The sequence below is a fragment of the Pleurodeles waltl genome, chromosome 7, assembly GCF_031143425.1.
Source record: "Pleurodeles waltl isolate 20211129_DDA chromosome 7, aPleWal1.hap1.20221129, whole genome shotgun sequence".
NCBI lineage: Eukaryota > Metazoa > Chordata > Amphibia > Caudata > Salamandridae > Pleurodeles > Pleurodeles waltl.
The window spans coordinates 1,135,738,227-1,135,762,471 of record NC_090446.1 but is presented as its reverse complement, the minus strand read 5'-3'; the positions used below and the strand labels follow the sequence as shown (position 1 = coordinate 1,135,762,471).

At 44.9% G+C, this 24,245-nt stretch overlaps 1 protein-coding gene across 4 annotated transcripts in view; it reads right to left on the bottom strand.

Moving 5' to 3' along the window:
- UNK (unk zinc finger) overlaps positions 1 to 24,245 on the bottom strand; it is an 890,253-nt gene that overhangs the window by 763,743 nt on the left and 102,265 nt on the right. For all 4 annotated transcript variants that reach the window (XM_069200175.1, XM_069200176.1, XM_069200178.1 and 1 more), the window contains exons 3-4: positions 10,303 to 10,479; positions 9,894 to 10,024 (exon numbers count right to left, since the gene is read on the bottom strand). In XM_069200175.1, coding sequence (XP_069056276.1) covers positions 9,894 to 10,024; positions 10,303 to 10,479 — 308 coding nt within the window. The remainder of the gene's footprint in view (positions 1 to 9,893; positions 10,025 to 10,302; positions 10,480 to 24,245) is intronic.

Here is a 24,245-nt window from a genome sequence, read left to right as displayed (position 1 = left end):
TCATTAACGGTTTTACCATTTTCCAAATTTGGTGTGCTGATTTAGCAGGCTGAGTCACAGAAGAACACGACTGTCGCTGCTTTATGAAGAGCCTGTGATCAGCATCTAATGGAAGCTTCAAAGCCCAGAAAGTTATGCAAAAATTGGCTTGAGATAAAGGAACTTAAGATTTGAAAGTCATCAACACTAATGGCTTATTTCACCAAGTCTAAAACGTCTTCCTGTAAGTTCCGATCTATGTTTGAAGTTTTTAAATTCTTTGGAATTCACAATGGTTACCAGGAGCATTCTTGGGAATCTGCAACTGTCACAGTCTCCCCTTTAGAACTGGTGAATTTCTTATGTGAATTTCTCTTTCACGTTATCAAATATACACTTCTATGTTCAAGCAAAAATCTACAAAAAAGTGAAAATTGGCTTGCTATCTTTTCGTTTTTCTCCATGAGGATTTGTTCCCCCTCTGGATAAACCCATACCCCTAACACCACCAATAATTTTGTCAGGAGTAAATCTCGGTTTCTAGAGTGGGAATAGGTTGAGGGAATGTTTGAGACTATACATCATATAGCATTAGTGGATGGACTCATACGTTCCATGACATCTTCACCCTTAAATATCTACTGTTACTCATCAGACCTGTGGTGTCATTTTCGTGTACATCAATAGGGTACATTATTTTTTTAAATACAGTCACACCATTACCCTTGAGCACAAACCACTTATATCCTTGAAGAGTTGCACACTTAAATAAAAGAGATTGGATGTTTGCAGATATTAACAATAAAACCAGAATCTGCACTGCAAACTTAAACACACCAAAGTGCAGTTAGGCATCTGCTGCAAAATAAGGTATTAGATACAGTTTAATTTAAGTCTGATCTAAAATAAACACTGCAGTTTAGACTGCATAGAAACATGGGGATTCTATCTTTGTTATGAAAGATAACATTTTTCCATAAATATCTAATTTCTTCTGATCACTCAGGAAAATAGAACAGAAGAAAAAACAGATTCAGTTTTCACTATTTAAACTACACCTTTAACCCCATAGGTGCAGCCGTCAGCCAATGTTTTTTTTGGTTTGTAATGACAATCAGCACAAGGGTCATGCTGACGTTATTACATTCCTAAACTGAAAATAAAACAAACCGATGGGCTTGTTTTACTTTCACTGAATCAGTGCTTGGGGGCATACCTCAGCCCCCTGAGCACAGATTCTCATGGGAAAGGTTTCAATAGTACCTCTGCCCAGTGTATCCCTCCTTGGGAGATCACCACAGGAGACAGATTCCCAACAGGGATCTACTCACTAGACACCAAGGACAGAGGGAGTAACCCTGTGGGCAAGGGCTTGTGCTCCCCCCCAAAACCCATTACAAACCTTCAGTCTGTCTGCTCCCCGTTAGGCAGATAAGAGCAATGACTTAAAATACCCCGATCTACGACCCACCACCAAAACCAGCACCCCCCCCCCCCCCCAAAGAGGAGGGGAAGCAGAAAGCCCACTGGACACTTTTTTTTTTTATTATAGGGGTGGGGCTGCCCCCCAGGGCAAGGCCATGCCCCACCCCCCATTATATATGGAACACTGCTGTTGAGGCAAATGAAGTGAGTACCTCAAATCTGCCCCCGCCTTCCCCCTCAAGGGGCAGAAAAAGCCTACTAGACACCAGGGTAATTTTTTTTAAACTAAACAATGGGGTGGAGGCTGCTCAACATGGGTCCAGCCATACCCACCCCAGAACAGGCGCAGACACACACTCTGCCTCCCTGGGTGGCGGAAGGGCTAGTTACCCCCAGGGAGAAGAAAGTCCACTAAACACTAGGGGGGAAAACACAGGGGTGCAGGCAGCCCAACATAGTACTGACAATGCCCGCACCCCAAATAAGGGGCTTAACAGTTTTTCACCCCCAACTCCCCCTCCCCCCCTTTAGGTGGATGGGGGCAATTACCCACAATTTGCTTTCATTGGGTATCCAAAAGCCTACTAGACAGGAGGGGTGCATTTATTCAGTATTGTTTGGGGGGCAAGGGAGCCCTTGCGCATAGGCCTGTGCTCTCCCCACCCTGGGAACCAATAGACGTTCTGCCCCATCCACCCCCTGTCCTGGGTTGGAGGGGGCAAAAAGCAAACTGAACACCAGGGATTTTAAAACGGCACCAAAACAAACAAAAGGAGGTGGTGGCCTACCCTGGCATTAAACCATTCCCTGCCTTTGAAGGGGCAATAGTGTCTTTTCAGGGAAAAAGAAAGGGGCTTGGGTGTTGCACTCTGGCACTGGCCACACCTCTACCCCAAAAAGGACAACCCAAATCTTCCTGCCACTCCCCCAAGGGTAGACTGGGAGTATGCCCTTGGGGGCAAAAAGCTCAGTGTATGACCTCATTTTTTAAAAATAAAATAATGGGGTCGGATCTGGCCCATCCTGATACCCTAACCCCTAATCCCTCAACAGTCTTTTTGCTCTCCTAGGGACTATTACATCCCACAGATTGGACATCTGATTCTTTTGGGTGTCGTTTTTCCACAAAGGTCAAGAGAATGGGGCTAAATCCAGATATCTTCTAACCTGCCGTGGGGAATAGGCCACCACCAGGAGAAAATTATCAGACCCAGACAATTAAAAAAAACAAGACATCGAGAGGAGTTCAGGGTAGTACGCTCTGCATAGATCCCATTAAGTTTTCTAGCCCATAATGCCTTGTTTAAGAACCCAAATCATCCTTGTATTTCTGTGATAGAAGTTTCCAGAATCAGGAGGAATCCGCAAAATTGCTACCACCCAGCGTTTCCCCACTTGTGCCAATAACAATGCTGCACCACATGTGGAGCTAGGTCTAGTGCATGCAGAAATAACAGATCACACGAGGCAATGGGAGCCCTTAGGAGGGGACTGCCATTGACCCGACTTTAATCAATTCATGTTGCATATACTAGAACGAGCCCCACAAGTGGTGCAGCATTTTTATCGGCACAAGTGGTTTAAGGCTGGGTGGTAGGATTACTCCTGATTTCATAAGTTTCCAGTACAGAAATGCAAGGAAAATGTGTGATTTCAGGCCACCCTGGATTCCATCAGGTGTCTAGTTTTTAAAAATGTAGACATCTGGTAGGTTTCCCTAGGTGCCAGCTGAGCTAGGGCCCAACAAAAAACACAGCTTGTGCATTAGAAAAAAATGACAGTTTTTTGTGGAAAAACGTGATGTGTTCATGTTGTGTTTTGGCCTGTTTCCGGTTGCGGCACTAGGACTACCCACACAAGTGACGTACCATTTTTACTGAAAGACATGTGAGCGCACAGAATAGTAGAACATTTGTTATTACCAATTGAATTTCACTGCACTTATGTCTTTCAAATCTAAGTCAATGAGTGTAAGAAAGAGGACATTTAGAAAAATACCCTCTAACTCAAATGCGAGTATGGGTACAAACAAATTCAGAGATGTATAAACAAGAAAATGTGTTACTCTCCAGTATTGGTATTTCATAGATTTACATAGTACCCCCACGGTACCATAATAAAGCAGTTTGAATCATTATCACAGGCCATAAAGGCAATGAACAAACAATTAAATAGCTTATGTAATTTTTTTAAAAGGAACCAAACTCCAGCCAGTCAGGTGATCGCACCCTCTGGAATACTCCCAAGAGAGGCTGAGTCCCTCGGATTTTCCAAGCACAAGTGGGAATAATACCACCAAGCTATAAGGGGAACCTGTCAATCTATGAAAGATGGCAATACTGGAGAACTAAGTTACAGGTAAGCAACTCATTTTCTTCTACAGTATTGGATCTTTCATAAATTCACATGCACTTGAACCAGAATAGGAAGCAGATATTTTATTTGTATACTTTTTATAACATAAGCTAAAATAGTAAAAGGTAACCAAATATATATATAGAAAATATCCATTTGTAATTAAAAAGACATATTACATACTTATAATGTGTATAAATATGTAGGCAACATAGCAAATCAAAAAGATCTCACCTTTTGAAATACTGGCTTAGTACGGCATTGTCCAACATCCGCATCACTGTGCTGCATCGACTCCAGACAATAATGCTGCATGAATGTATTCATATTCTTCCAAGCCGCAGCACAACATCTTGCACAGAGGCACTACCGCAAACAAAGAAGTTGATGCGGGAAACTGGCCTAGTTGAGTGCGCCTTGGTCTTAGTTATTAGTGGCTTCCCAGCCTTTGAGTGGCATTACTACATTGCGACTGAGATTCATCGAGCGATGGTTGCTATCGTGAATGGAGCACCCTTATGACTATCTCCTTTACCGTCTTGATCACACTCTTACCCTCCTGGTGGAAGTCAATGCTAGTAGCAGTACGACCTTCCATGAGAAAAACGTGACGTCTGATCTATCTATGGGTTTGAATAGACTCTTCATGAACTGAGATAGACCTATGTTCAGGTGCCAGTACAGAAAGAGTGAACAAATCTTCCATAAATCATTTGATGATTCTGTTTTAGCAATAGAGAGAATGTGCTGAGAATCTATATCCTGATATTGCAGCGAGATACACCTTAATAGACGCATGCACCAGTCCTGAATGACCAGATGAGAGGAGATAGGGTAGTATCTGCTCACATGATGCTTGTAGAAGATGTACATTTGATTTCTGGTGCCACAGGCAGAAACATTTGCATTTGAGCCTGTATGTTTTTATTGTGGCATCCACCCTTGACTTTAAGAGAACGTCCCTGCAGTCCTGAGGAATATTCAGATGTTCAAATTCATGGATTTCAGGAGCCATACTCATAAGTGGAGAGAAGTCGGGTCTGGATGATGGACCTGGCCTTGGCTCATCGTTAAAGAGTGTTCAGGATGGCTGCAGCCGAATATAGTGGATTACGATAGTAGGAGAAGGTCCATGAACCAATGTTGTCTGGGCCACCTGGGGGCAATAAGGATGAAGCGACACTGCTTCGCTTTCATTTTGCTGAGAACCTTTGGCATAAGAGGTATTTCGCGGGCAGGTGTGAGGGCTAGTGTACGCATAGATCCTAGACCATCTGATCAAAAGCGCATTTATCCACAAACCTGGATCCAGATGCTGAATTGCACAGAACATCCATTTGGGGCTCTTCCTGGCTGCGAAGAGATCAAATGCTGCTTTGCCCTAGAGAAAGAAGAGCCTGTTCAGTGTCGACTGATCCAGCTCCCATTAGTGGCAGGTGTTCTTGGTTCTGCTTAGCATGTCTGCTAAGAGACTGCTTGCCCCAGTAACATGTTCGGCCCAAAGAGTCATCATCCTGTGTGTTGTCAGCAAGCTCCAGATTTCCTGAGCTTCTTTGGAAACTGCCAACGATCTTGTGCCCCATTGATTGTTTGCTTAGTGCATGCTGGTGGTATTGTCTGTGCAAACTAATACTGAGGACCCTTCTATCCTTGGCAGGAAAGCTTGGAGACAGAGAGAAGGCATTGAGGCTTTATAGGTAGGTGTTTCCTACATCTCCTTACACTTCTGGGCACACTAGTGATTAGTTGCCGCTTTAGCCACTTAACATCGGTATCTTAGCTCAAGATTCCACAGTACATAATTTTTTACAACGCATGTTTTGGTGCTGATGTTTTTACATCACTTGTAGGGTATGTTGTTGATCTCCACTTGGTATTTTGACATTGAAACAGGTTATGTGATCCGATCCATTTCAAACTTCTGGTGCTTTATGTCACTCTTACACACGTTTGGATGTTGCCATGTCTTTTGCACACTCACTCCTATATCGGTCTCTTAAATTGCCAATGTTCCAGTTTATTTGTACATCTCACAAAACCCGTTACTGTATATATTTTTGCAGCCCTGATAAAGTCACAGGTGTGACGAAACACGTGTTGGCTGTACCTATTTGGACTTCACGGTGGATTCACGACTAACAATCCGAATAAAAGACCTACTGGAACATCAGAAGGACTCTGAATGATTTTCTTGCGGATCTACTACATTTTAATCGTTTACGTATACTGTATTTAAGCAATACGCTTTGGAGTGCGGTGGTTCTTCTTGTTCATTTCATTTTGAGGCTTTGACCACCTTCCTCGAATTTGCATGTCTTCCAGATGTCCGCCCTATCCTTCTAAAGAGGCATCCGTAGTTATACTGAACTTGGATATCTGAGGTAGAAATGTAAGGTCCTCTGACAGGAGAGCGGCTTGGACCACCAGGTTAGTGCTTACATCATACCTAATTTGATCTTCACTAGGTACTCAAATGATCTTTCTGTCTCAATCCTTTGTCTTTGTAACTCTTCTGGCAAGGGTCTCATTTTCATGCGTGCAAGAGGGATTATATTGATGGCTGAGGACAACATGCCCAGAAACAATTTGAACAGACGTACCGAAATACTTTATCATCAAAAGTTTCCTTCTCTGCACTTGTTTATGGTATGCTACTGCTGGTGGCTGGCGTTGGTAGGAGGACCTTTATTGTTTTTGGAAGAGCTGGTATAGCTGAAAACGCCAATATCCTCCTCCGTATGATGAGAAACCTCTTCCGCGTGATCCCTGAAAGGGCACTTTCCGACAGTGCAAGGTGCTTATCGATTTAGCAGTGTCAGTCTCCATTTTGAAGTCCAGTAGGCCAACATCTGTGTGTTTGCCAAATGGGTTTTTTCAGTCACAGGACATATCAAGTATTTTCGACTGCACCTCTGGCCGTAAAGATGCTGCCTTGAACCAAACTTGCTGTTTTATAACAGCAGCTCCCGTTAGCTGCCGAAATCCAGTCAAAGCTATGTCCCTTGCACAGTCAATGATCTCTGATGATGTGCGTTCTCCTTCCTGGAAGATCTTCCTTGTCTCTGATCTTCTGTCCTCAGGAACGAATGTATGTGGGAACAACGCACGCTGGAACCACGCATACCTCAACAACGCAGTTGGAACAATGACCGCATTGTTACCACTAATGCCTTTACCACGAATGCCTTAATAATGATTTTTCGTTGTAAAGGCATTCCTGGTAAAGGCATTAGTGAACGGCATGCATGGTTCCAGCATGCAACCTCCCTGGCCCCCCACCCCGCCCCTAAAAATTACTCCAACCCCCCCACCCGACACCCTAAAACCACCCCAACACCCCACCCTGAAAACCACCCCAACCCCCCCACCCCCCCGGTTATAACCACCCCAACACCTAATACCACCCCAACCTCCCCACCCCTAAAACCTAAACCACCCCTAACCCCCACCCCAGCCCCTAAAATGACCCCAACTCCCCCACCCCTGCCATTAAGGTTACTGTGACCCCCACCTCGCCCCTAAAATAACCGCGACCCCCACCCCTAAAACCACCCCCACCCCTAAAAATGACCCGACCCTCCCACCCCCCCTAAAAATACCCCGACCCTTCCTCCCCACCCCGTAAACCTAAACCACCCTACCCCCCCATCCCCACCCCTAAAACTAAAAATACCCCGACCCCCCACCCCTAAAACAGCCCCAGTCCCAGCTCCACTTACCTGATCACGTCGTCCTCCTCAGCCGACTCCCTTCTTCTGTGCCTTAACCACGCATGTGTGGTTCAGCACATGCGTGGTTAAGGCACCGAACAAAGAAGACGTAGTTAACGAAAGCGTTGTTCCGCTTTCATTGTCCACGACCTTATTGTTCGGAAGTCCTGGTTCAGGCTGCTTCCCCTCAGGAACCAAGCCTAGGAGGTCACTGATGTCAGACTACATCTGCCTTTTATACCGAGCTAATATGGCCAGAGAATTGGCTGCATGAACAGTGATGGCAGACACTTTTCCCTATATTGTCCAAGCGCCTGCCCTCCTTGCACAGTGGAGCGGAGACAGGTGTAGAGGGGTTCTTAGAACGACACTAAGCCGCTTGAGAGATTATGGAGTCCAGTTTAGTATGTCCGCTTAGGCAAGTAGGTGAATCTTCTAGTCCCTTGTATTTTTTATTTATATGTGGCAACTCCGCAGCTACAGTACCCGGATTTTTCATAATGTTTGTGCCTTTTTCCCATATGTAGTCAACATTGGGTATGGCTCGCACTGATTTCTTTGCCGGCTCTTTAAAATAATAGACAAAGCAGTCAGACTGCTTGACTGATATGGGCAGTTGAAACCTTCTTGCAGCCCTCTCTAACAAATTGTGAAATCCCCTTATGTCACCCAGAGGTGAGTCTCCAGCCAGCAGTGCAGGAGGTGACTGGGTGGGAATCAAGTAATCTTCCCTTTAATCATGAGCAGGCTGATTCTCAGGGATTTCCCCTTCTTTGTCTACATCTGATGATGATGAATCCTCTCTAGGAGGCACTGATATGCTCGATGCAGGCGTAATCCTGGGTTTTTACAGGTGGAGGGATAGGTCCTGGTGTTCTGGGAGACAGACGTGGAGTAGTATGCTGTTATCTTGGAGGCTCCGGTTACCTTTTTGGGTAGTCTTTTAACACATCTTGAAATGGAGACATAGGTACTTAAACCGCATCCTCACGAGAAGGTGATTCGCCATAATGTCTAGCTCTGTCCACATATTTTGTTTGTTGTGGGGTGTAGTATTCTCCATTGTACTGTTCATACTCTTCCTCCTCCTGATATTTTCAGTGGAGTTCGGATAGGCTATGGCAGTCCCAAAAGGACTTTCATCCGACGACGATTCCATGTCCAGAAGACAGCTTGGGGGCAGAGGAGACACCCTGCTCAGTGAAGTATGCTCGGGCAAGAAGAAAGTTTTAAGTACTTGCAGCGTCGTTGACGACATCATGGAAACAGGTACTAACTGCTGGGGTTGCCAAGTGACTTACAGCATCATCAGTGTAATTCTCATCGGCGGGGTCGTCATCAACGGTAACAATGGAGTAGTCATCGATGGAGTTTTAGTTGACTATGATTATCTCATAGATGGAGTCGAGGCTGAGACAGACATGGAAGGCACTGATGCTGCCATTGTTGGCGCCGCCGCTGTCGGCATGCCTGTGATTACCGTCAATGTTGTTACTCTGGACAGTGAGGTGATCGTCGACGACAGTTGCAAAGTGGTTTTAGGCTCCTCTGTCGATGGTTCTGATGAGCACCTTGGAGGATGAGCTCCAGATTTTTCCCTCTTACGAGATCTCTTCTGAGGTGTGACAGAGACGTCACTATGTTTCTCAGATGTAGAAAATCTAGTCTTTTGCAGCCGTGGAAGAAGCCTTCCTTCCCCGCCCTTCAAGGATTTTCTGGAAAAAGTATAACAGACTTTACAGTCTTTGACACTGTGCTGAGGGTACAGGCAGTACAGACGGTCTTTGTAGGTATCATTCACATTAAGTCTTTTCTTCCCACATGGTTTGCAGGGTCTGAAAAGCCTTTTTTTTAGATGTCTCAGACATGTCAGAGGCAGTAGATTAGCTATGTAAACCTAGTTTTGAAGAAAACTGAGCAGAGCTCATAGAGACTCCCTTCACACGACTTGCAGTAGAAAATTTGAGAGACTCTCCTGGGAGTTTTCTAGAGGGTGCTATTGCTGGAGTTTGGTTCCTTTCTTAGAAGGACATAGACAGCCTATTTACGTAAATGTTCATTATCATTATGGCCTATGGTAATGACACATATTGCTTTATTATGGCACTGTGAGACTCACACTTCCACGACAGAGAACGATTCAAGCATGTGTACCTATGAATGATCCAATGCTGGATAACGTTTAAGTCATTAAAGAAACAAATGTTTTAGGAAAATGAAGAGGGAGCTTAGGACAGTGACAGAATACAAATGTGTCATTATAATGCAGAAATTATGAGAAAACACTTGGTTTAGCACTACATATTTACTCAGCTCTGTAATAATGTTTTTTGCACTACTTCATTTTGAATGCTAATTGAATTCTGCCCTCCACCCCATTCAAATGTTTCCTTCTAAAGAAACTAAAAGCAATACTTAACTTACCTTGCCACCGAGGTTCCTCTGTGAGAATTTTCTCTATCATGGCATGACTAGCAGCAACTGCAGACTGTCCTTCCATACTCCCATCAGCCGCTGGCTGTCCATTCTGTAAAGCCTCCATTGCCTGAAGTTCTCTTAAGGGGAAGAAAAAAATATCAGCAAGATAAGCAGAAGGCGAGTGTCTGCTCTGGCTTTTTATACGCATTTATCAAAGGAGGCACACAGTCATACACCTTCCGTATCAGGTCACACCACCAAAATGTAGGCAAGCACTATTAGGAATACAGCATAAGCAGCTTTATTAGTGTCACATCCTAACTCAAGGGCGTTTCTCACCATGTAAAACAATAAATGTGACTGCAATGAGAAGACTGACAACACAGACAGACATGCTTGGCAGCTGGCAGCACACCTGATGTCATAGACTGGGGAGCGAAGATCATGGGGTCCATGGGCGAAGGCACAGTGCAGTCCATTCTTAGTACAGTTGCCCTTAGAGTCTGTTTCATGGATACATATTCCAGTTTTGTAATAGCGAAGATGGTATCTTCTCTCTGTGTCACCTGTGGTTCTATGCAAGAAAGGACAGCTGGAAGACAAAGGAAAGGAAAAACAGCAAGAAAAGGCTCATTACTTCTAATCCTAGGTCGACGTCGTGTAAATATTTATCACAGTCATAAAGAGAGAATGGGTCAAGGATATGCTAGATTCCGATGCACCTTAACTAAGGATAGTTTACTTCATAAGCACCTTTTTAAAAATGAGCACAGTTAAAGCTTGAATTTACAGAATTTCGTTATTTTAAAAAAGATAACTAAAAATGTTAACGCCACTAATGTGAAAAGAAGAGTGGGCACCTTATGAAACTACTTCACAGGAAAAAATGGAATGAAGTAAATCTACCTATATGGGTAGCACCTTAATGGAGCTGAAAGTAGAATACTAGACTGGCAACTCCACCGTCCCACAGTAACTCGCATGCACAGCTGCATCAGTTTGTTTTCTATAGCCAGCTCTTCATTTTGTAAGTCACAATCCCGATGGCAATGACTTGGGAGGAGTGCAGAATGTTTAAGCCTTCAGTTATCAAGAAATTATAAGATATAATCCAGTCTTAATTGATTGTCAAACACTGAATAGATAGGTGACAAAAAAAAGGTAGAACAGCTGAGCCAAATAAATCATATGGAGGCTTTGGAGGAAGCTGGCTTGGTGTTTGGTGAGCACCTACGGTGTTATCACCTTATACCAGGTCCAGGTATCCCCACTTAGTGAAGTGTAGGCTGTGTCACTTTATACCAGGTCGAGGTATCCCGTATTAGTGAAGTGTAGGCAGTGTCTAGGAAGCGAGGGCTCTCTAGAGGTAGCTGTGGATGAGCAGCAAAGACTTATCTAGGAGACATGCAAAGCTAATGCAATGCCACTGCAGTCACACTACACTTACACACATGAAAGAACCACACAGTGTTACAAAAATAAAGGTACTTTATTATAGCAACACAAATACTAAAATACTCTGTAGGCAATACCCCAACTGGAGGTAAGTAGACACCATTATATACACATTAGCAATCAGAAAATAACACAGAAAGCAATAGGCAATGGTAAGAGCAACAGCAAATAGTAAGGGCCATAGGGGAGGGCCAAACCATATACTAAAAAAGTGAAATGTGAAAGGCAGTCCCCCACCCAAGGAAGGGGGATCAGTAGAGGGGAGCTAGAGGAAATTGAAACCCCAAGAGGTGAGTACCAGAGTGACCCCCCCCCAGCAACCAGGAGAGCAAAGGTAGGTACCGGGCTTTCCCCAAAACCAACAGGAGGACTTTGGAAGAGGACTGTGCAAGACCCAAAGGTGGATCCTGACAGAAAAGGACATGCAAAGGAAAGGGACAAAGTCCAGTTCGAGTAGGAGTGTCCACCCTTCTATGGATGCAGGACCAGGTCGACAGTGGACGAAGATGGTCAACAGTGCAGCACAAGAGCAAGTGATATCCCACGTCGGTGGTCGTGATGCAGTCGGTCAGTGGTGCTGGAAAACCACCAACAAGCCTTGGGCTGGTAGGACTCCTGGTGGCCAACCGGTCTAGGAGCAGCCCCAACACCCACCAACCAACCAAGCAACCTGGCCGTCATCCTTGACTGAACACTCTCCATGACCAAGCAAGTCAGCGCCGTATCCTCATCCTGCTTTAACACCCTCCGCATGCTCCGCAAGATCTAGAGATGGATCCCTACAGATACAAGAGTAACAGTCACCCAAGCCCTCATCAGCAGCAAACTTGACTACGGAAACGCCCTCTACGCAGGAGCCCCGGCCAAACTCCTCAAACGACTCCAACGCATACAAAACGCCTCCGCACGCCTGATCCTCGATGCCCACCACCACAGCCATATCACTCCCCTTCTGAGAAACCTACACTGGCTCCCCATCAACAAAAGGATAACCTTCAAGCTCCTCACCCACGCACACAAAGCGCTCCACAACACCGGCCCAGCCTACCTCGCAACTTCTACACCCCATCCCGCCAACTCCACTCAGCCGACCTCGCCACTGTCCCCCGCATCCGAAGAGCAACTACCAGAGGCAGATCCTTCTCCCACCTCGCAGCCAAGACCCGGAACAACCTTCCACTGCCTCTACGACAGGTTGAAGACCTATTGACTTTAAGTTGGATAGCTGGAAGAGAGGACCAAGGGGACCTCTCCAGACCACCACCTATAAGGCAGGATACATGTAGCTTTGGAGGAGAGAAGACCTACTCAGCTGGTCGTCGTTGCAGTTGGTGCCTGCAGATGCAGGGGAGAGATTCCTTCGCTCCAAGGGAGATTCTTTTACTTTCCCTGCAGGCTGAAGACTTGTTGCCCTCAGAGGATGCACAGCCAGGGAAATGTTGCAGTGGCTGGAAGGAGCCGGAAAAACAATGTTGCATTGCAATGCGGAGACGTCACTGAAGTTGCAGATTGTCGGTTCTTGTAGGGTCGAGTTGCAGTCACAGTGGCCAGACGAAGTAAACGATGCAGAGTCCTGCTGGAATCGTGCACAACAAATTTTGAGGACCCACCCAAGAGGGGACCCAAAATAGCCCAGGAAAAGGTTTTGGTCACCTAGAAGGGTGACCACCTTTCAGGAGGGGGATGACACGTCACCTACCTGACCTGACTACTCAGATGCTCCCAGGGACCTTTGCCCACCTTGGATTCAAGATGGCAGAATCAAGTGGCCAACTGGAGGAGCTGGGGTCTTCTAAGGCGCCCCCAGAGTGCATGGAATTATACAACCAATACTGGTAACAGTATTGGAGTATGATTCAGACATGTTTGATACCAAACATGCCCAGGTTCGGAGTTATCATTATGTAGCTGGACACAGGTAGTGGCCTGTGTCCAGTACATGGGAAAAATGGCTTCCCCACAATTACAAAATCCAGTGTAATGGAGCTGGAGTTTGTAGGGGCACCTCTGCTCATGCAGGGGTGCCCTCACACACAGGTACTTGCACCCTGCTCTCTGGGCTAGGAGGGCCTGCCATAGGGGTGACTTGCAGTGACCTGTAGTGAAAGGGTGCATGCACCTTTTCATGCAGGCTGCAATGGCAGGTCTGCAGACACATTTTGCATGGGCTCCCATGGGTTGCATAATACATGCTACAACCAATGGAGAACCCCTGGTGCCCCAAAGCACTGTGTACCTAAATACCTATACGAGGGACTTATATGGGGGCACCAGTATGCCAAATGTGGGGTATGAATAGTCCTAAGCAACCACATTTAGAGGGAGAAAGCACAGTCACTGGGTTCCTGGTTAGCAGGATCCCAGTGAACACAGTCAAAACACACTGACAGCAGGCACAAAGTGGGGGTAACCATGCCAAAAAGAGGGTGCTTTCCTACAGGCTTGACTCTCTTTGGCACCTGGCCTGCCGTACAAATCCATGTATTAGTGCATAGAGAATATGTTTATGGACAGCAAGTTTGCTGCTTTAAGTGTGCCAACAACAAAATTAGTTACTTACCTGTAACTTCAGTTATTCATTACTGGTATCTTTCATAGATTCACAAGCTTGAATCTCTCCCGTCGTCACAGCAAAGCAGTACATAGTAATAACCAAACTGACCGTAGAGTATGCAATGCACAACAGGCCTAAATTTGACAGATTGTCCATGTCATTATTTAAAATGGACCAAACATGAAACATAGCCAATCAGTCGACAACACTCCCAAGAGAAGCTCCCTTCCTCAGATTTTCAGTGTGAGAACGAAGTATATTATCTGAGTAAGTAAAAGGGATCCTGTAAGGGGAGGAGGGTGTGTCGCATGTGAATCTATGAAAGATACCCATACTGGATAACTGCAGTTACAGGTAAGTAACTTATTTCCTATCCAGTATTGGATCTTTCATAGATTCACATGCGTGAATCAGAACAACAAGCAGTATCCTAACATATACGTGGGTGAAGGGAACGAAAAAATATTGTGTTTTCTCTTTCTCTCCCGATATATTTATACATATATATTTTTCTTTATTTTATTTTTTACAAAAACAAAGAGGTAAGTATGTATATAAATCATAGCAAGACTATGGCGAAAGCATAGATGTTGAATCAGGACAGTAATCAGAAAATACGAGAACAGAAAATACGAGAACAAGAAATATAATAACAATAGAAAACAAAATTCTACATTACCAAGAGGCTCACCTTTACTGGAACAGGTGACGTAGAACTGCTTGGCCCACGGCCACATCAGTCTTATCAGTAGCCTGAAGGCAATAGTGCTTTGCGAAGAAATGGGTTCTCTTCCAAGTAGCAGCACAGCATATTTGATCCAGCGGCACCCAGCAAACAGAGCCGCAGAGGTTGAAACTGCTCTCTTGAATGCGCTCTAGGTCGCCTTTGTAGGGGTTTCCATGCTGCAGAGAGGCAGAACTGTATAGTTGCCGATAGCCATCTAGCTATCGCTGCCTTTATCACTGAAGAACCCAGAAGCCCAGGTCGGCAGGAGAGTAATAACTGATCAGATTTGCAAAAAATCTTAGTTCATTGGAGATAAAACTTAAAACATCTCTTTACATCCAATGTGTAGAGAGAGTTTTCCGCTGGAGATGTCGGATTAGGAAAATATGTTCAGAGAATAACTGGTTGATTCAGATGAAATTGAGAAGGAACTTTAGGAATGAACTTTGGATTTGTTTTGAGAATTAAGATATCGTCTGTGAAACGCAGAAAAGAGGTTGCTGCATGTAAAAGCTTGAATTTCACTAACCTTTCTGGTGGATGTGATCTCTAGAAGGAAAGCTACCTTCCAAGTAAGGAATTTAAGAACCGCTTTATGTATGGGTTCGAACGGAGGCTTCATTAGTTGTGAAAGCACCACATTAAAAGGTGCCATTCGGGCAGAGGCAACATTACTGGAGGAAAAACTCAGAATAAAGCCCTCATGAACTGCTTAATCAGACGTGACAAGCAAAGTGAGGCTGTGTCGGAAGAACGCCTGTATGTCGAAATTGCTGCCAGATGCACTTTCACTGAAGAGTGCATAAGCCCAGATCTTGCCAACAGCAACAGGTATGGTAGAATCTGCTCCGGAGAAGCCTCATAAGGGTGTAGGTTGTGCTGCTGACATCAACAACAGAACCTCTTCCATCTGAATCGATATGTTTTGTTTGTTCTGTTTGCTCTGACGTTAGACAGTATATATCTACATTCTGGGGTTATTTTAGATGGTAAAAATCGTGGAATTCAGGAGTCATGCATGCAAGTGTAGTGACATCCAATCCGGATGTAGTATCTGCCCCTGGTACATTGAAATTAGCACTGGGATTGAAGGAAGGCATATTGGTGCAGTTTCCGATAATAGAAGAAGCTTTGTGTACCAGCATTGCCATGGCCATTTGGAAACGATTAGCATTAGGCAACAAGGTTCCCTCTTCATTTTGGCTATGACCTTGGGGATCAATGGGATGGGGGAAAAGCATAAGCATAAATCCCAAACCATCGCACCAAAAGGGCATTCCCCCAAGACCTTGGTAGGGGATGCCCACTTGCGTAAAATCGGCATTTGGCATTGTCTAGAGTTGGCTTTCCCCATGTCGCAAAAAATCTGTCTAGCTGAGCTTGATTCAGCTCCCATTTGTGACAATCGCTGTGGGTTCTGCTGAGTGCGTCCACTAGCGTGTTGCGCACCCCTGGAACATGCTCGGCTCTCAGAAAAATGTTGTGTTTTGTAAGCCAGTCGCATAATTCCTGGGCTTCTTGTGAAAGTGTTCAAGACTTTGTGCCTCCCTGTTTTTTATATAATACATGCTGGCTGTGTTGTCTGTCCGCACCAGACTTCCCCAATATGGGAAGCCAACAAGACTATGAGTAGGTGCCAAGCAAAGGAACATACTACTAAATACTTCTCTATGCCCCTACTGCCCTTATACTGCAAACTGGAGGTCCCACCACTGCAGTGACCTACTTTCCTCAACCTCTATTCTCTTCCCTGTGGGAGTTTATTAATTCTGAAGTTGTTACAAAAGGCCTTATTCATGGATCTGGACCCTTTTCTCAGTGTTCTAGCGCTAAACACCTAACATGTGTTCTCCTAACCAAGAAGGCTAACAAGTGGCATATGGAATTCGGGTGCGAGGTGAAGGTATTTTTCTGCAGGGTGACCAAGCAACAAAGATGGTTTGGAGGATTTTCTACTCATGTGAAAATGACTGTTCAGGTTATCTGGTCTGCTGTTGCCCGTCCTGCAATGCTGTGCTTGACTGCCCTTTCCTAAAACAACACTACCATCTGGAAGAGAAGAAGGGAATAGATGGCACCTTGCTGTCTCAAACAGAAGACACCCATTGTTTGATTGACCCCCCCCTCCGCATAATTGCAGGAAGGCTTTCAATGCAAAGAAGATAACCTTCAGCTCCAATACGTTTATGCACGTGGAAAAATCTGGTCTGTCCCACAAGTCGCTGATGGAAGAGTTCCTTGCAGTGAGCCCTCCACCTGTACTCCTAAGAGCTGGCCGTGGTGGGTACACTTCTGTGTTTGCTTGCCAAGTGAGAAGAGGCATAAAAGAGAATACCAGAAATCCTCTCACCTGGGAAGTCAGTATCTAGCATTACAGCTATCGCCACCACATTTGCCTCTAACTACAGCTCTTTATACCACTGTCCTCAGAGAGGAAAACTGTGTTTCCGTGATAAGAGATCTGCCAATGCATACTGTGTGCTAAAAAACACACTGCAATTTAAGTTGGGCTTCTGAAGCATGAGCTGTGGGAGCCATAGCAAGTATGTATTACAAAAAGACTTTTGACCTAAAAGGATTCCCACTTGAACTCTTTAAAAGATTTGCCTCGCTCTTGACCCACCAACTCTTGGCTATATTTCAAGAGGCCAGACAAACAGCAGACCTATCAGAGGACTTTGAGTTGACCACAATTTTACTCCTACTAAAAACCATGTGCAGGATACCGCCCAATCTCCCTTCATTACTTCGTGACACCCTCACTGGTGTAACAGCAAACCACTTTATTAGACGCATGCAGGTAGCTCTAGCCTGTAAACATGAACTCCTTTGTCCCATTGGTTGTGGTAAACTTTCAGAAAGTCTTTGATTCTCTTAACTGTAGCTTCCTTGGACAGATGCTACATAAAATTAACTTTGGCCTGCAGTTCTTGTCCTATATTAATATACTTTACAATAATCTGCCAGACTGAAGTCAGATTAACAGTGTCCTGTACAATCCCTAGCTTTTAGACATATAGATTCAATCCACTGGTTTGGTGCAGGGAGGGGGCAGTGAAGACCTTGTATACTAGCACGAGGATGATAAGCATTACCCATAACGGACCAGACACAGACTGATAGGAATCTTAGAATTGTATGGGAAAGGCTACAAACTGGAGGCGCACTGGAGTAAATCGATCATATTTCTGATTTGTAGGGGGAAGTGTGGAAGCCTGCTTCTGACCAGACCATCCACTCAGACAACTAACATATCTTGGAAGCAGATGTCCCAAGATCTTTTGCTGTTGCAACTCCTGAAACTAGTAAAAATCACATTTGCAAAGCAGACATTGCCATTTCTAATGTACTAAAACCATTTTTTGAGCTAGAAGCTTTTTATACTGTTACAATGGGTTCAGCAACGCACACCAAAACCCAGTTTTGAAGGGGCATGTATTCCAAATTCCGTTTCAATACTAAGAATATCAATGGTTTGTGATCCTAATTCAGTTTGCAAACCACTGACCAGTTATCTCCTCATCATAGGTGGTAAATGATTCACAAAAGGATCTCCTCGTGACCCCCTTTCCCTCTGGCAATGTGGGTGGCAGACTCGAGAAAAAAGGCAATGGTCTACAGACTCCTCCTCCTCCTGTCTTCCAAAACACAGAACATTGTTTTTCTTTTTCTAAAAGCAGTACTGGTTCCTTAAAGGAACTGCGGCTACATTTGATTAAAAAAAAAATCAGTTTCAGAATGCAGTCAAAGGGATGGTGGTCTGCATTTTCTTGCGAGCCACTATTCCTGTGACTGCAGTGAATCAGAAGTGTCCACAAATTGCAACCTGCCCAATAAATATTAAATGGGCAGGTCGTTTTGTGACCCAGTGTTTCAAATTCCAATTGTGTTCGCAATTTGCAACCACTTTTGATGAATGGAGTATTAGTGCCTTTGGAACCACATCGCCTTTGAGACAAAACCATTTTGGGAGCATCACATGGCACTACAATGGGAGGCAACGAACAGAGATACAGGAATGGAAGGATCTACTGATCACTATTTTTGACACAGTAGCATTATACAAGATGATCTTGAACCCGAAAATGTTCTATATCCTTTAAAACCACGCCATACGAACCTGCTGCAATTCCTTTACCATGTGGAGACATGTATGTGGCTTCTTAAGGGCAGGTAAACAGCCACAAATTGTTTTGGGAAAAATCAGCCAATCAGCGTATGATAGTGGGCAGGAGAATGGAGGAGAATTCCTCTATTACTGGCCATCCCAATTGGTCACTGTGAATAGCTGGCTGTTTTGGGACAGGGCTGACATTGCTTTTTGCCTGAGCAAAACACCTTCAAAAGCAAAGCTATTCTGGGACTTCTTTCTAGATCCCTAATCCTTATGACCTTTCTCCTCATAGCCAAGGTGGTGCTAAAGTGCCTAGTCTTCTACTGGATTGGACAAGCTGGTAAACTTATAAAAGAAACACCACTACAGCAAAGGATACAGCAGTAAGAATCAAGCAAATTGAAGGAATTTGAGGCAAAAGATCGTATAGATATCTCAAAACTCACAAACATGGGTGGGGTATCATGGGAAGTCATTCACAGCAGTACAAGAAACAATCAGGCTCAGTAGGTCCCAATGCTATAGGTAACTACAACAGCAGCATTATACCCACTAGAAGTCAAAACAGTGTTTGAAGGAAGAATACATGGGCTGGGTAGAGCTGGAGTATGAACTGAACTCTAATCGCTAACATCTGAAACAGCTTTGCAGTGTTAAAATCACAATGGGGAGGGGGGCTAGGGGAGAGACCTGAGCTCACTGGAGAAGGACTTGATGGACGATGATATTACCAGCCTCCCAAAGCTGGCCATGTCATCCACAATTTCACCTAATCCAACACTACTATCTGCAGAGAATTTACTTCTTCCCCACCTCACACCTCAGCCCAGTGTGGGAAGGGTCTCCTATCCGGAAAGTACTGAATGCTTTGAAGAGACAAGTTATTTCCTTGACATGATCTGAAACTGCCCAGCAACCCAGGATTACTAGTGTCATGAAATGAAGGCCTATCCCTGTGCTAGACACCAGTAGTCCAAGAAGCCTCATATCCACCAGAATAATATCATTTTATTGCCCACCAATTGGCTGATGGCCTTCTCCCTCTGGGGTGTTTGTCCTGGTGGAATGAAGGACTACTAAAGTCAAATGAATATTTTGGATAGCAGCTCGGAGGATTTGGGGTAAAGCCAGAAATCCAATAGGGTCGAGTCCCGGGCCAGACTGAACTCCGCTTGCATTTTTAACACTACTTTTAGGAGACAGTTGTTTTGGATTGCTGCTGACCTGTAGCCCAAAAAGAGCATCCATGGGACACAGGATTTAGATTTAAAAAAAAAAAAAAAGGCATTCAATTGGAGGTACTTTCTGTGGCAGAACAGGTATAAGTGCAATGAACAAAGCCAGTATTAACTGTGTGACAGTTAGGACCAAGGCCAAAATTAGAATCTCTAACTTCTGCAGTGGGAGGAACTAGTTTAGATCATAAAAATTCAAAATGGGTGTGTCCTACACCATGTTTCCTTAGAGGGAATTATTTACAATACTATCACTGCTCTCTTTAAAAGGAAAAGACAGACTTTATTGCTTTAATAAGGAGGATCGATTGAACTTCTCTTTAGATTTTCTTGGAATGCAAACTATGGGAGAGGTGGCTTGGATGCGTCCAGAGGTGGAGCTGTAGAATATAGCTGATTCAGACCACAGAGGCCTTTTGCACTAGTGATAATCTAGGCTCAGCAAAGGCAGACGAGAGCAAGCCTTAATCCTAAAAGACTATCATGGAGCTAGGAAGTATCTTTCATCTCTAGAAAAGAAATCAGGACTTTGTCCTCAGTTGAGGCTGCAGGCGAGGTTTGTCCTTTCCTTTTAAAGCTTCCGCTCTGATTGCTTGGAAACTGAAGGGGAAAAAGGCAAGAGCGTGGAGAAAAGGGCAGCTTTTGCCTTTAATGACTGGAAGAGATTGACACACTGGCTGAAAAAAGAGGTGGTGATCTCAACAGTTCAGACTTAAGCCAAGCAGGTTTACACACAGACCAACGTTGATCGCCCAGTGACAGTGTTGATATGGTATTAGGGCTTCAACAGGTTCAGCTCAGCACAACCCTTGTCAATGTTTTTTTGTTTTTTTCAAAAATAACATTTGTATTGATTTTGTACCACCAAATAAATAAAATTCACATATGCAGGTCACCATGACATTGTAACAAGCTACAACCAAATCATACCTGCATTTCATGGAATGTTCCCCACTTTCCCCATATCTTGTCATATTGTCATACCTCTGTGGGCACCCACGGACAGTGTAAACCAATATATCAAGTTGGGCACACCAGTCTAACTTGCCTTCTGTTTCGCTAGGGGAATTCTACTGCCGAGTGATGTGTCTTTTTGCCACCAATGCGGCTATAACCAGGAATACACAGTCAGCACTGGAGCCTCCTAGCTCGCCCACCATCCTCAACAGAGCCTCCCTAGGAGTGAAGTCAAGATCTCTCTTCAGGACCCCAGACAACTTGGCGGGCACTTGTTGCCAATAGGTGGAGATCACCAGGCAAGTCCAGACAAGATGAAATAAATCAGCTGGTGTACTTAGGCAATGGAAGCAGCCTGGGTTGGGGAGTTTACTAGCCCAATGCACGCGTGTCGGGTAAGTTAATTTGTGTACAAGTAATTCAGTTGTTTCAATCGAAGGTGAGTGGCCTATTCAATTAAGTCTTGTCCTGTTCTAGAATAGATAGTTTGGAACTGCAGGGGAGGCAGTGTCTGGCTCCTTCTAGCAATACAGCAGGACGTCCCAGGCTCTAGCTACATCCATTGTACTACGTTCCCTCTGTGCTTCACAAAGTAGTATCGAGATTTTATATCCCGCCCATATTATAAGATTTTCTCTCCAGTTATGCACTTGGGGAATCAGTGCATCTTTCCACCTCATGGTGATTTCTCGTTTTGCCAGGATTAGGGCTAGATCCGCAAATCTAGTTGTTGCTTTGTATTTGTCAGGCTGTGGTAATCCCCCCACCAAGCAAACCAGGGGGGTGCAGGGAACTGTTGTCTGGTATATCATTTATTTACTCTATTACTCCTTCCCAATATTTTCATGGTGCTGGGCAGCTCCAAACCACATGGAGCATCTCTGCACCCTGCTCCCGACAACGAGGACATCGCAGATCTTGCACTCCATATGTGCGCATAATCTTCCCTGTCATGAGGTATGCCCTGTACAGGTAGTAATAGCTTATTAATTGAAAGTGCAGGTATTGCCCATAATTGTAGTCCATTGCATATCCGCAATAGGATGCGCAATATCCTACGCCCATTTATGGTGTAAAGCTATTACTGGTGTTGTGGTATCAGCCCTGAGCGTTTGGTATATTAGTAATATGGCTTTTGTTTAACTTCTTGTGGTGCAGAGTATGTCTGTGCATTGATCGGTAGAAGGTTCCATTGGTCCCACTCGCCACTTGTCCCTCAGTGCCAGGACCACTGCTCTGTGTAATAGGAATTGTCCCAGATGTAACTCGAATGCTTCAGCTAAGCCCTGAAAGGGTAGCAGTTCGTCATCACTGTATAAGTCACCTACTCGTGTTTTGCCATGAGCCACCCAGTCTAATGCTCCTTGTGGTGTGTCAGTTTCGTCATTGGTCACTATCAATCTGTATTGACAACTCTGGTAAGTAAGGGCGGAGGTTGCAGGTGCACTGTAGGTAGTTTCCAGCAGTGGAGGATACATTTTTGTTCTCCTGAGCTCCCCACGTCGGGATTCAAGGGTGTTAGGAACAATTGGTATAGGGGCTTGGCGTCTGGCGTACCTCTCGGGATCTCCCCCTCCGGGTTCAGTTGTGCATGCAGCCAATGGTTAAGCCACTGAATCTGAGCCACCAGATAACAGAGTTTGAAGTCGGGTGTCCATGATAGACAGGGAGAGTGTCGCAAGGAACCTCACACTAGAGTGGAGTGCCATTCCAATGTTCCCTTCCAAAACATCTTAGGGTTTGTGATATATTTTGACACGTAGATATTTCATGCCTGATCTCTCACTCTTGAGCCCGTGTAAGTTGTGGGGTTGTGTCACATAGCGGTGAAGTGGAAAAATGAGTGGATTTTGCCAGTTTATGTGGAGGCCCGATATGCTGCCAAAGTTTTCCAATAGGGAGAATGCTCTTGGTAGCTCTCACTCTGCGCTCGCCAGGAAGGGAAGCATATCATCTGCATATAGCACTATTTTATGACAATTACCTTGGTGGACTAGACCTCTACAGTATTCCTCTGTCTTTGCTCTGCAAGACAGAGGCTCTAAGGCGATAGCGAATAATAGAGGTGAGAGGGGGCACCCTTGCTGGTTCCCTTCCCAACTGTATAGGCTTCCAAGATCGTTGTACCTGTCCCCACCTATAAGTAAGTTTTGTCCACTGGATGCACCCTGCCCCCCCTCCCAATTTGTCCATCACTTGGTATGGACAGTCCCACTGTAGACTATTGAATGCTTTCTCTATGTTGATAGATACAATCACTGCATCACTGTTGGCAGGGAGGGTGGTCTCCATAATGGAGAACAGCCTGTGTATATTTAATGCAGAATTTCACCCTGGGGTGAAACCGGTTTGGCCATATACGGAAGGAGGTGGGATGCTAATACGCAACTTAATATCTTGTAGCTGAGGTTAAGCATTGACAGTGGATGGTGTGATCATAGTCTTGGGGAGGGCGCCCTGGTTTGAGCAAGGGGACTACAACTGCCTCACTAGTAGTTGTGAATAGGTGACCTCCTTCTAGAGCAGCTACATATAGGTCCACTAGTCTAGGTGCTAGTTCCTTCATATATGTGGCATAGAATTCCATAGGAAAGCCATCGGTTCCAGGTATCTTGCACCAGCCATAGTCTTAATCGCCGCCCATACCTCTGGTACCAAGTCTTCTGTGTCAGTTATGTTAAGGCGTAATAATGCTATATTCTCCAGGAACACTTGAAGGACCTCCTGGGATGGCGTAAGGGAAGCAGTGTACAGGAGTGTATAATATCTTTCAAATCTATGGTTGGTGTCTTGTTGGCTATAAAGTGTTGTCCCTGCTTCTGAGTCGACTTCTAGTATTAAGGATCTTCTAGTGACGGGGTTGGCGAGCCAGGCCAGCAGTGTTCCAGATTTATCCCGTTCAGCAAGGGCCTTGATCACGTACTCCCATAATCAAAGCATCTAACCTTTTCAAGATCTACTGGCAGTTGTTCCTCCGCTTCTACGAGTTGCTGTTGCAGTCCCGGGTTACCGGGGTGAGCTTTCTCTAGGTTTCGCAGTATTGTCTCCTGGGCTTCTACTTCATGAACGAGGGTCCATCAAACCCCTACTACTTCTGCAATGTGTTGACCCCGCGTGACTGCCTGGCATCCCATTCTATGAGTGGGCATTATTCTCAAAATATTATCTAATGGCCTCCCCTAAGGAGTGACGGAAAGCTGGGTCCTCCTGTATCGCTACCCGTTAGCGCCAATCAGGTATCCAAGGGCGTTCCCTATTCCAGTCTAGTGTCAATAGTATCAGATTGTGGTCTGACACTAATGCGCCAGAGGTATTC